The 11,251-nt window shown below is 38.0% G+C and overlaps 2 protein-coding genes across 6 annotated transcripts in view; one reads left to right on the top strand and one right to left on the bottom strand.

Moving 5' to 3' along the window:
* Fkbp3 (FKBP prolyl isomerase 3) overlaps positions 1-8,813 on the top strand; it is an 11,828-nt gene extending 3,015 nt beyond the window's left edge. Inside the window, exons 3-7 of the mRNA XM_033765159.1 lie at positions 628-735; positions 4,425-4,560; positions 5,491-5,558; positions 7,296-7,393; positions 8,725-8,813. Coding sequence (XP_033621050.1) covers positions 628-735; positions 4,425-4,560; positions 5,491-5,558; positions 7,296-7,393; positions 8,725-8,779 — 465 coding nt within the window. The 3' untranslated portion in view covers positions 8,780-8,813. The remainder of the gene's footprint in view (positions 1-627; positions 736-4,424; positions 4,561-5,490; positions 5,559-7,295; positions 7,394-8,724) is intronic.
* A 575-nt stretch (positions 8,814-9,388) lies between these two features.
* Positions 9,389-11,251, bottom strand: part of Prpf39 (pre-mRNA processing factor 39) — a 23,475-nt gene continuing 21,612 nt past the window's right edge. For all 5 annotated transcript variants that reach the window (XM_010632613.3, XM_010632614.3, XM_010632615.3 and 2 more), the window contains 2 exons: positions 10,348-10,468; positions 9,389-10,059 (listed from right to left, as the gene is read on the bottom strand). In XM_010632613.3, the coding sequence (XP_010630915.1) occupies positions 10,003-10,059; positions 10,348-10,468 (178 nt within the window). In that variant the 3' untranslated portion in view covers positions 9,389-10,002. The remainder of the gene's footprint in view (positions 10,060-10,347; positions 10,469-11,251) is intronic.

Genomic DNA, 11,251 nt, shown 5'->3' with positions numbered 1-11,251 from the left:
TTTTTTTTTTTTTTTTGGTACTGGGGATCAAACTCCAGACCTTGCACTTGCAAGACAGTCATGGTGCCACTAAGCTGAATTCCAAGCTCCCTGCAGTTTTTCTTAATCATAAGTGGACCAGCTTTGAAATCCAGCAGGGCTAATCTGCAACATAGCAGAATGTTTTGGTATTTCAAAAATGGCCAGATTTTTAAAAACAATTTCCTAGTAGCTTAAACTGAGACAAATTCTTAAGTTATATATAAATCCTTTAGGTCAGTTGGTATTACCATGTTCTGTATGTAAAATCCTATACGGAGAAAGTAAGTTCCATTTAATTAAAAGAATTTAAAGACAGATTTAAGCTGAGCCTTTAGAAAACTTTAGGAAGTTCTGCAATATTCACTACAAAGTGTTCATTTTCCACACAAAAGAATCTTTTTAAGGTAATTTAATAGATTCATATAAGCTGCTGAGGATCATAATTTATTGATTAAAATGCTTACAAGTCTCTTTCTTGGTTCTTACAGTTTCTTGGATGATTTATATAACTATTCATTATGCAAGTGTTCATTTAAGAGGCTGAATATCTGGCTGTCCCTAATTTTTAGCCTGCCCTGAATGCTGATGCTAGATTGCTTTTCACAGCGTTTCAAAGGTACTGAAAGTGTAAGCAAAGTGACCGAGCAAGTGAAAAATGTGAAGCTTAATGAAGAAAAGCCCAAGGAAACCAAGACTGAAGAGACACTGGATGAGGTTTGTATGGGTTTTTTGTTTTTTGTTTTTTGAAGTGAGGGATGGTTGAATATGGTCATTTGCGGTGAGCCAGACTTTGATTAGAGTGTGCCACCTTCTGTAGGTGTTTGCCAGTAGATAGAAGCCAAAAGACTGGTCCTTTACCGTTAGTGGCCTAGCCCGTGAAATACTTTTGACTTTGTATTTAGTCTCACCTTTTTGCCAGGCCAGACCTTCTGAACTCTCAAAGCTATTTTAGGAACCTGATTCTGTGGCCAGTTTGGACATAGAAGTTCCTGAGTGGCAGGAACTTGATTCCTAATTTTAGCTTTTCCTGATGTCCATAGTGTCCCTGGCAATAGAAACAGTCCAAGCCTGGCACAACTTTCCCAACCAGGGTTTTATAATTTTGGTATCATGGTATGAAGAACCAGATACAATCATTTCTCTAGCTGGGAAGCCTTAGAGATAAGAACAGCATTAGCAGACCTGAGTTGTTTTTAATCTTGACATTTCTGTTAATGCCTTGCCAACTAAGCATACTCATTGATAGCAGTCTTAGTATTAGCAACAGTAATCTATCTTTAATTCTTTTAAAGGGATGTAGACTTGTTTTTGTTTTTTGTTTTTTTAAAATCTCAATTTTATTTGTTGGGGTTTTTTTGGTGTTTTGTTTTGAGACAGGATCTCACTATGTAGATTAGGCTCATTCTGTGGTTCAGGCTGGCCTTGAACTCCTGGTGATCCTCCTGCCTCAGCCTCCCAAGTACTAGAATTACAGACAGGTGTGCACCACTGCGCCGGGCAGTTTTCTTAAAGAGATGTACCATTTGGGTATTTGTGGATAAAGTGTAAACTCAAGTACACAGTTACAGATACATGCTTGAAGCTGATTAATTTTGCATAATGTTTTCCTGTTGGTTGAAAAACACAAGTTAATGTTTGTGTATATATACTCACAAAGCATTCTGAGGTTTATAACTAAAGTCTATTAAATATATCTATGGAGCAATTTTTTTTTTCTTTACTGAGCAAATATTGAGCAGCTACTAAGGTAAATATGGCTGTGATTACTAATGGGTGTCAGAAGCAATTGACATCATAGTTGTCATCTAGAAAATTACAGTGAAGGTGCTGTTAGGAGTCAGATGATAAAGACGTACAAGGCAAGTTCCTAAAGGACAGGATGATCTACAGCAATCTTGTGAGAGTCCTAAACTGTATCATTGTCTCTAAGAAAATAACTATAGCCATTCCCTTCTTTCCAGCTTAAAATCATTGACCCTCTTTCCTTCTCATGTCTCCTATAGAACCAATCCTTTTTGTCCCTCTCCCCTCTCTCTCCCCAACCAGCTTGAGTGCAGTGCTGTCACTGTCTTCCTAGATTCCATAGCCTTGTTCAGTCCCTTACTGATGATCCCTTCTATAGGAAGCATTGTGAAGAAATACATAATTAGATGGGTTTATTGGGCCTTGCATAAATTCATACTAAATGTTGTTTTCTAGTTTCATTGCTACTAGCAGAATTTATGCTATTGCTCAGTTCTTCGTTTTATTGCCAACGTAAATTAAGGTTTATGTAACAAATTCTCAGTCCCTTGTACTCGTATCATGTATTTCTGTTCTGTTCTGTTTTGTTTTACCGGAATGTGAATGTCTACAATCATAACCTTGCTCTTCCTTTCTTCCTGGCATCAGTGTTTTGCCTTATGTCCCCTTTAAGACTGTTGTTCTCATATATCCTTTCTTCTTCAAATCTTCCCGTTTCCTTTTTTTTAACATTTATTTATTTACTTACTTGGGTTTTTTTAAGACTGGGTCCCACTATGTAGTTCAGGGTGGTTATGATCTCACTATGTATCTCAGGCTGGCCTCAAACTTAGGGCAGCCATCCTTCTGCCACAGTCTTCCAGTTGCTGGGATTGCAGGACTGCACTAGTGTGCTCAACCTGTTTGAATTTTGAAACATTTGAAGGCCTCAGAAGGTTTTTGCCTTCAAGCTCTGTGATGCATTTAGCCCAAAAATGACCGAATACTTTGCGAACTACACCCCATTCAAAAATCTTCAGTCTAGAAATTCTCTGCTGTCTAAAGTTGCTTATGTGTATGTGGTACTAAAAATTGAACTCAAGCCCTCATAGGCACTGAGCTATACCCCCCAACCTTCATTTTTTCATTTTGATTTTGAGGCAGGATCTTGCTAAGTTGCCCAGGCTGACCTCTAACTTAAAATTTTCATGCCTCAGCCTCCCAAGTAGCTAGGTGTGGCCCACCCCACCCATTTTAGAGCTACATTATTTAACACAGTAGTCACTAGCTTTGTTGGCTTCCCATCACTGACAGAATATGTGGGATAAACAACTCACAAGGAGGAAAGGTGTTTTTGTTTTTTGTTTTTTTTATTTTTTTGGTACCAGGGATTGAACTTAGGACCTTGCACTTGCGAGGCAGGCGGCAACATGACTGAGCTAAATCCCCAGCCCTAGGGAAGGTTTCTGCTGGCTCACAGTTTTGGGCCCCTGGTAGGGCAGGGCATCTAGGTGGGAGTACATAGTACATGGTACAGGTTCACCTCATGGCAGCAACGAGGAAAGGAGAAACTGGAAGGCTCTGGGCTGGGGTACAACAATCCCTTTCATGGACTTTCCCCACTAACCTAGCTTCCTTCCACTGGTCCGTACCTCCTAAAGATTCCATCACCTCCAGTAGCACTACCAAGCTCAGCCTGGAGCCTTCACCACATGGGCTTTTGGGGGACATTCAAGATCCAAACTGAAACAGTAGCTATGTATGGCTTGTTCACATTGAGACAATCAGTGCTTTCATTTACTTTAGTAAGTACCCAGGGTATTTAAGCTATAGCTTTTCCTTTTGGGAAGCAGCCTAGCTTTAGTTGAAAGTATTAATCCTAAGGCTCTGAACTGGATAGGGCTGTTTGCACGATTCTACTTGCTTACAAACAAAAGCATTTGGCAAAATTCTGTTTTTGTTTGCAAATGCTGCAGCCATCTTCCAGGGTCATGGAACAAATTAAGTTTGTGAAACAAGGCACCACTGTACTTTGGGAGGCTGAGGTAAGAAAATCTCAAATTCAGGCCCAGTGACTTAATGAGACCATCTCAAAATTTTAAAAACGGCTGGGAATGTAGCTCAGGGTGAAGGCCTTGGGTTCAACACTTAGTACCTCTAAATACATAAATAAAACCACTAATTGATTATATTATCCTGTTTCTTTAAAAAAGACCTTGATAATCTTTTTTTCCCCAAGGGCATATGCTTGTTTTCAAAATTTTGATAGGTAGTTTTATTGTTTGAACTTATTTTCAAGTTCAGGGCCAGAGACAATATTGCAGAATTCATCTTAATTAGATACAGTCTAGAAACACCAATTATGCTTCTAAAACAGCTCAGATCTTTGGAGAAAAGTCACTATTTCAGTGCTTTGTGATTTTATAGGAGTTTAATAAAGTAATGAGTTTTCTAACCTTGAGAACTAAGTTTTATTTTGTGGCTTCTTGCCCAAGAATTTTTGGTTAGCAAAGATGCTAGAGGTTATCTGAAATTAAATTACAGATGTGTAAGTAACTAATATTATTATCAGTCTTGAGATAGTTTAGCTTATAGAAGTTGCTAGAGGTAGGTAAAGTAAGTATTCTTTGCCATCATTCTAAATGAACCTGATTTTAAATGTACACTGATTTTGATTTTAGGGTCCACCAAAATACACAAAATCTATTCTGAAAAAGGGAGATAAAACCAACTTTCCCAAAAAGGGAGATGTTGTTCACTGCTGGTACACAGGAACGCTACAGGATGGGACAGTTTTTGATACTAATATTCAAACAAGTAAGTCATAATCTTTTACTTTTTCTTTGGTCTTCAAGACAGGATGTCGCTAAGTTGCCCAGGCTGACCTGGAACTTGCGATCCTATCTCAGCCTCCAGATTACAAGCATGATCCACCCTGCCCACTCTTTCAGTTCATTTCCACTCTTCATCAAACACCTGAGACTGGGCCATTTGTAAGAATGGTTACTTGGTTCCCACTTACAGCCTGGTGGAGGCTCTGCTCAGCTTCTGCTGAGGCCACACAGTGCTCCGTGCACAGTGGAAAGGTAGAAAAGGGAGTGGGCAGGAACACATCAGAGTCATGTGTGCAAGCAAGGGCAGAGCCCCAGGCTTGCTTTATTAACAGTCTTTTCTTGCTGTAGCCAGTCCAGTCCCTCAAAAGCAAAAACTCATTGAGAAAAACATGAATCCCTGTTGACTACTGAGTCACCTCTCACAGATCCCAGCACCATTTGACACGACTGCATTGGGAACCAAGGCTTAACAGGAATCGCAGTGGAGGAAACCATATTGAAACCACAGCAGTGTCCCAATGTGATGCTTGTCAATGTAAAAGGCAAAAGAGTGTACTGTCCAGAGGTATGGCTGTAGGACCTGATCCCCTACCTTCATTTAGACTTACATCTAGAATTTTCCTGATTGAACATAACCTGGTTTTCTGAAGTTTTCTTCTCAAATACATAGTATTACAGAAGTAAATTTTAAAAAACTTTCTGCCAGGTTTAGTGGTGTACGTCAAATCCTAGTACTCCGGAGACTGAGTCAGGAGGATCACAAGTTTGTGGTCAGCCTGGGCTACATAGTGAGTTCAGGGTCATCCTGAGCTACAGAGTGAGACCTGTATCAAAAACAAAAAAAATTCCCTCAGTTTTCAGTAATTAAAAACCTAGAGTATATCTTTAACTATTAGGAAAATCTGTTTTACAGGTTCAAAGAAGAAGAAAAATGCCAAGCCCTTAAGTTTTAAGGTTGGAGTGGGCAAAGTTATCAGAGGAGTAAGTAAAGAATGGCAGTAAATCAGTGGACATTCTGGTACATGCTATTGTGATATAGTACTATAAAGAATTACAGTTGGAGGCCGGGGATTTAGCTCAGTGGTTCTGCCACCTGCCTCACCAGGCTAAGGACCCGAGTTTGATCCCCAGTACAAAAAAAAAAAACACTCAGAAAAAGAATTTCAGTTGGGGTGCCAGGCATGGTGGCACATGCCTGTAATCCCAGCACTTGGGAGGCTGAGGCGTGAGGATCACAGAGTTCAAGGACAGCCTGAACTCTACGTGGCAAGACCCTGTCTCAAAAAAATAAATAAATAAATAAAATTGGGAATATGATAAAACCAGTGTTTGAGGTTGGACATTTGGGTACTATATCTTGCTAGCTGATCTAGCACAAGCTGTCTGGGTCTTCTTTTTTCCCCATGGATAAAAGAATAATATCGTGTAGCTCAGGGTTGTTACAAGAGTAAGTAAGCATAAGACAAAGCATTAACATAGGACCTCATATTAGTTATTTCTAATCCTTTCATTATTTTTCTTCATAAGGTATTGTAATTCTTTGTTAAAATGTTTGGCCCTCTAGTTTGTCTGTAAGATTCTTATACTACATAGCAGTCCTACCACTTATATGTAATCAGAAAAGGTAAAATGCTTCTTCCACTTAACTACTTGTAAAAGCAGGAGTTTCTGTAAAAAAAATTTTAAAGCCAAACCATGTTTTACCTATTCATGAGAGATAATAGAAAGAAACTCTGAAAAAAGGAGAAAATAGGCTTGAGCTGTATTGACTATTAATGGCAGGGAGTTAGCATACCTAAGACTATTTTTACGCTAGGTCCTATTCACTGTTCATTTTAAATTGTAACTACTCAAAACATCAAACACTGATGACTGAAATGCCTATTTAAATGCAATTATAAGAATTCTTATTGGGGAATGGGGTTTAAGACAAATCTCATTATGCAGCCCAGACTGGCCTCGAACTCATGGAGATCCTCCTCCCTCAGCCTCTTAAGTGTTGAAATTATGGGTGTGTGCCACTGCACCTGGCAAGAATTTTTAATATATTACTATATGTACTCCCAAGTCCTAAGGTAGTGTTCAGTCATATCCAGAGGCAAAAATAGAATATAAAGTATCTTGTAAAAGGTTTAGTAGAGTATAACAACTGTTACCTACTTAGACAAAGTTGATGGCAGCTGTATATGGAGCAGTGTTTCTAGTTGTTAGATACCTACAGTAAATTTGTTCTAGTTCATGATATTCTCAGTTTCCAACTGTGACTCTAGTGTATATTATGTTGATATAACTGGATTTAATATCCAAATTTTAAACTGAAGAGGTAGCCTAGATTTTAGCTTCTTTTAAAAAGATGGTTTTGCCTACTATAGTTGCTAGTTTATAAATATGCTTCAGTTTGTCCTATCATGTAGCAAGGTTTTTATAAAGGTCTAACAAACTGATTTCCATACATATGGCATGCTACAGTTTACTAAAGTGCTTTTACATATTGAAGGAGTGTTACCACACTGAAAAATACTAATGAAATAATTTTTTCACTGAAAATGGAAACTTAAGATTTGTGGACTCAGCCAAGGATAATGTCCTTAGAACATAAATCCAGTGCCAGAATGCTCAATATGCATGCACATAAATACACATAACATAATATGTTTGCTGTTGTGATACTGCATGGGTTATTTTTAATATCTTTTCTTTCCCCCCTCTGGACTTTAGTGGGATGAAGCACTTTTGACTATGAGTAAAGGTGAAAAAGCTCGACTTGAGATTGAACCAGAATGGGCTTACGGAAAGAAAGGCCAGCCTGATGCTAAGTATCCTTTTTTTCCTTCATAATTAAAAGAAAAAACGAGATGAAGATCAGCTGAAGGTGTTTAGAAAGGCGCTATCTAGGCTGGCCTTCTAGATCAGGAATTGTGCCAGTATAATCTTGATTCTCAGATGTTCATGCCTCAGCCCGTCCAATACAGACATGGGTTTTTGTGTGTGGTGAAATCCTGCTATATTGCCCAGGCTGACTTCAAGCCCCTGGGTTCAACTGATCCTTCTACCTCAGCTTCCCAATGCCACTATGCCCAGCAGAGAGCACTCAGTATTTTCTGTTGGTACAAAGTATTCAAACTTGCCAGGCGTGGTGGTACACACCTGTGATCCCAGTACTCAGGAGGCTGAAGCAGGAGGAGGATCACCTAGAGTTATAAGACTAGTCTGAACTAATATCGAGACCTTGTCTCAAAAGGCTTAAAAAAAAAAGTATTCAAACTTGAGGTAAATTCTTCCCCTTTTCCTCTTGCTGAAGTTCTCAATTTCCAAGATCTTAACTGCAGAATTTAACTTTCATCATTGAAATACAGTTCTTAATACATGCAAGGTTTTACTCCAGTAAGTTGTTATACCCAATATAAAAAATTAGCAAGCAGTGGAGTGCAAATACAGCTCATGGTAATATATATAGAACACACTATAGGGATTGCCAGTTGTGAAATGGAGACCACAGGACCATATAGTGTTAAGAAGTATTAATACAAATGATAATACTTTTTTGAAAGGTCCAGTTTGTGAACAACGCCAGACCAAGACAATTTATATCTGTTGTCGGTTCCATTCCTCTTTGCCAAGTTAAAAAGGGTTTTTATTGGTGGGGGGTAGAAATAGCTGTAGTCTTATCAGTTAAACTTACTTGGAAATAGTTCTCAGCCTTTCAAAACCAGATGGACAGCTGCAGCTACCTCTCCTATGTGCAGCACTTAAACAGTCTGGTGTGCATAAATTCTCTGAACTTAGCATCTTTAAATTCACAGTAAGTATGTACTGACTTCTTACATACTTTAATGTAACATATACAGTCAGTAAAATGAAATCAATTTTTCTGTTTTGAGTACTGAGCTGCACTTCACAGAGGTAACTGACAGCATGGTAGCTGAAGCTCAGCTGACCTGGTCAGCCTGCATTGACAGGTTTACACTTGTCATTAAAGATACTTTAAGGAGCCTATAGCTGAGTATGTATTGTATTCTGAATTAGCAGTAGAGCTCTTCATTTTGGGATTAATTACTAATATTCAGAATACACAATTCTAATTTTATAAGGCTATTGAGGATGGGGAGAGATTTTTCTATCAAATTTACCTTGACTTTTTCAACAGAATTCCACCAAATGCAAAACTAATTTTTGAAGTAGAATTAGTGGATATTGATTGAAGCAGCAGTATTTCAGATCTGAAGACATCAAAGCGATTAAACCTTGGCCTTGAAACTTACGTATCTAGAACTTGTTATTGTTGTAAAGAGTCAACTGGAAAATTCAGTTAAGTTAAATTGACTCCCAATTTTTGAGAAATGTAACCCCTTATAAGTCCCTGAAGTCTAAAATATTTTACTATATCTGTGTGAAATACTGGTTAAGGATAACTGTATTTCCTTTTACCTCATGTTGTAAAACTGAAAAGCTCAATTAAAATATATCCACTGCCTTGCTGTGTGATTGGTTTTAATGTTCTGATTAGGTAAGTGTAAGCAGGACTACTGACATCTAAGCAGGAGGTACAGTAACTAATAATGAACCCGAAATGTTTAAATAATTCTGAAATGGTAAGAAGTCAGAGGCACAGAACTTGAAAGGAACCAGAAAGGTGAAAAGGGCTAACATCTTAGCAGGAAGGTAATTAAGTTTAGGGAACGTCAGCTTCTAAGTGGTGAACCACAGTGTTAAATAGAAAGTTAACATTAGGTGCTCCCTCAAAATAAATTCATAAAACAACTACTAGATGAATCTTCAGTTTTATTACAAAAATGAAGATGATCAGTTTGATCAAAATGAAAGCTTGCTCACAAGTTTTGCATGAATATTCTATTACAAAGTCTCCTGGAACAACATACTTTAAATATGATTTTCATTTAAAGGGATGCAAACATTACATTTTCTTGTTTATAATCTATCCCAAGGCATAGTATCTTGGTGTATCTTTCCTGCAGTTAGATCCGAACTCACAAGTATAACTGAAACACTCAACACAACCTTGTCAGCAAAGATTAAAAATCATTGTTTTTACAGAAGAGGTAAGTCCTTAGCCAGCCCTTGTGTGTTTCCAGAATCTTGTACTACACTGACATGATTGGCAGTCAGTTTTTTTCCTACACTTAAGGCTACAAAACTCTTGCAAATGCATTGCAAAAGAATTCTAGACCACTTAATGCAAAAATAAAAAAAAAAATAGTTCTCCAATAAAAAGTAATTTTATAAATGTTAGGAAATAGTATCTGTGGTAAGCTACTAATTGACATTTTTCTCTAATAAATGTTACACACAAACAGGGAAGACAAGTTATCAAATACAACAAGCTTATGCTATGTTTACATCCCTTGTTTAAAAAAAAATAGTTTCATACTTTTCACATACTCCATCTGAAATTTACATTTTCCCATCAGGTTGGAGGGGGAGGATAATACTGTCCATAATTCCAAGGATTCTGATAATTGTACTGAAAAGAAAAGGTAAACATTAGCATAGCAGAACTACAACTAAGTTTCAAATATGAAAATTAAAGCAATTACATTTAAGAAAATAAGCCTGTGCTCAATGCAACTCAAAGACTTAACTGCAAAAGGCAATGATTACCCAGTCAACAAAGCCAAAAAGGGTTGTTTTTACTTTTAGAAGTATCCTACAATATGCTTCTAATAAAATCTATGAACAAAAGCACAAGGACCTGAGTTCAATCCCCGGTACCAAAAAAAAAATCTATGAACAAAGAATTATGTGGACTCACTTGATACCAGGCACTATAATTATATGCAGCTTGATTTGCTTGTAAGTCACCATCAATCATCTGTGTAGATGATGAAGTTGTGTCTTCTGTATGTACTTTCTTTTCTTCTGGTTCTTCTGATCTATGTAAAAGATCAAAATGTAAACTGAGGACTTCCACAGATAACTTTATTAATGACTGTTACCTGTGCATTTTTTTTTCCTTTTTTTGGTACCAGGGATCGACCTCGGGACTTTGAGCTTGCAAGGCAGGCAGCGGAACCACTGAGCTAAATCCCCAGACTTGTGTACATTATTTTTAATGAACTTTTTAACTTCTTGTGGTGGAGGCTATCCTGCCAGAAGCGGATAAGAGAAGCAAAAGTAATGGACCAGAAGGTGCTTAGTGACAAATGTATAGCTGGACAAAGTCTGGGTAACAGGCTGAAAGCTAAACTCAACAATTTACCTTTCTTTTGCAAGCAATCCCTCAGAATCACATATGCAAACAAGTTTCTCTATGGGCCTGGGATTTAGCTCAGTGGTGCTGGCAACTGCCTGGCAAGCGCAAGATCCTGAGTTAGATCCCTGGTACTGGAAAAAATCAAAAAGTTTCCCTGTATCTTTGCTCCACAATGCATGTAATCTCTCTAATACACTCATAATAGCAGTGATCTCTGCCCCAGGCACAGATCAGACTGGTCACTGGCCTCATCAATGATTAATAATCTGCCAACCTCCTCTAGTGAGATGGTTACAGCCCTGTACGGTGTGGCCTCCAGGAGACATTGAATCTCATTTCCCACTCTACAAACCTACAATCCTGGGCTTGGGATTTGGCTCAGTGGTTCTGCTGCCTGCCTCACAAGCACAAGGTCCGGAATTCATTCCCTGGTACCACCAAAAAAAAAAAAAAAAAAAAAAAC

This window comes from Fukomys damarensis, unplaced genomic scaffold, assembly GCF_012274545.1.
Source record: "Fukomys damarensis isolate Sample0158 unplaced genomic scaffold, DMR_v1.0_HiC HiC_scaffold_17, whole genome shotgun sequence".
In the NCBI taxonomy this organism is placed as follows: Eukaryota; Metazoa; Chordata; class Mammalia; order Rodentia; family Bathyergidae; genus Fukomys; species Fukomys damarensis.
Note: the sequence above shows the minus strand (reverse complement) of the source record. Positions and strands in the feature narration are given on the sequence as shown.